This window comes from Pyxicephalus adspersus, chromosome 9, assembly GCF_032062135.1.
Source record: "Pyxicephalus adspersus chromosome 9, UCB_Pads_2.0, whole genome shotgun sequence".
Lineage (NCBI taxonomy): Eukaryota > Metazoa > Chordata > Amphibia > Anura > Pyxicephalidae > Pyxicephalus > Pyxicephalus adspersus.
Window position 1 is genome coordinate 56710212 of NC_092866.1, and position 1361 is coordinate 56711572.

The following is a 1361-nucleotide window of genomic DNA, read 5'->3' on the forward strand; positions in this document are numbered from 1 at the left end:
ATGGGGTATATAGAGGGGTGTATGGAGTATATAGAGGGGTAAATGAGGAATATAGAGGGGGTATATGGGATATATATAGGGGGTGTATTGAGGGATATATAGCGGGGTGTATGGGGTATATAAATGAGTAAATTGGATATATAGATGGCATGTTACTTCCCTCGCCTTCTAGATTGTGTCACTGTCTGTATTTGTCTGTCATTTGCAGCCCCTATTTAATGTACAGCGCTGACTAATATGTTGGCGCTATATAAATCCTGTTTATTATTAATATTATTATTATTATTATTAATAATAATAATATAATATTAATAATAATATTTTATTAATAGATGGTGTGTATCGGATATATGGAGGGGTTAATGAGGTTTATAGAGGGATAAAGTAGTATAGATGGGAAAATGGGGTATATAGAAGAGGTGCATATGGTGTACATAGGGGGTATATGGGATTTATAGAGAGGCATATGGGGTATATAGAAGGGCATATAGTGGTATATACACTGGTATGTAAGGGAACACATTGGGGCTGGTTTAGGAGTTTGGACTGTTCACTTAGCACAGTATATAATCACACTGCAGGGAATCATTCACTTAGTTGATATTAATACATTTCCTTGCACGTGATTGGATGGCAGTAGACCGGAGTAAGCATTCCTCCCCCAGCCCCCCTCTACCTGTGTGGCAGTCGCAGAGCCTGGGCTGGATACAGATCAGTGTTCTGGGCACACAAGTCACTGGAGGGGGGCGGATCGGTGGGCGGAGCTCGGCGCGCATGCCCGGTGCTGGCACGGGTTCTCCGGGTCACTCACATACACACGGAGGATGCGGAGTCCCGGGCGGCTGCAGTGAGAAGAGACGGTGACCCGGATCGGGGCGGGGTTGTGGCGGTGCTCCGGGATATGTGGTTCCTTTACCTCCTGTTGGGCTGTGTGGGTGAGTACCGAACCGGGGGGCACCGGGCGCTGTCGCTCGTCAATCACACCGGGTGGTCACGTGCATATGTGTTGGCTCCGCCCTCCTGTGGTTGGGGTCAATGTGGGGCCCCCACGGGGTGCAGCCTGTGGCCCTGTCATCCTGCTAGGAGCAATGTTTACCACCCGGGGTGCCCCCCACCCCAAATACCCAGCCTGTCTGTCCCGACTCCTGTGCCTGTCCTGTGTTTTACCAGGTCTGTCTGTTCTCAGTAATTGTGCCCCTGTATCCTGTGCCAATCTCCCCTCAGCCCCTCTATCCTGTGCCCCTCTATCCTGTGCCCCTCTATCCTGTGCCCATCTCCCCTGTGCCCCTCTATCCTGTGCCCATCTCCCCTGTGGCCTTCTATCCTGTGCCCATCTCCCCTGTGGCCTTCTATCCTGTGCC

General features: G+C 50.2%; 1 protein-coding gene across 2 annotated transcripts in view; it reads left to right on the top strand.

Moving 5' to 3' along the window:
• Positions 1 to 682: 682 nt before the first annotated feature.
• LDLRAD3 (low density lipoprotein receptor class A domain containing 3) overlaps positions 683 to 1361 on the top strand; it is a 104240-nt gene continuing 103561 nt past the window's right edge. For both annotated transcript variants that reach the window (XM_072422133.1, XM_072422134.1), the window contains exon 1: positions 683 to 935. In XM_072422133.1, the coding sequence (XP_072278234.1) occupies positions 902 to 935 (34 nt within the window). In that variant the 5' untranslated portion in view covers positions 683 to 901. The remainder of the gene's footprint in view (positions 936 to 1361) is intronic.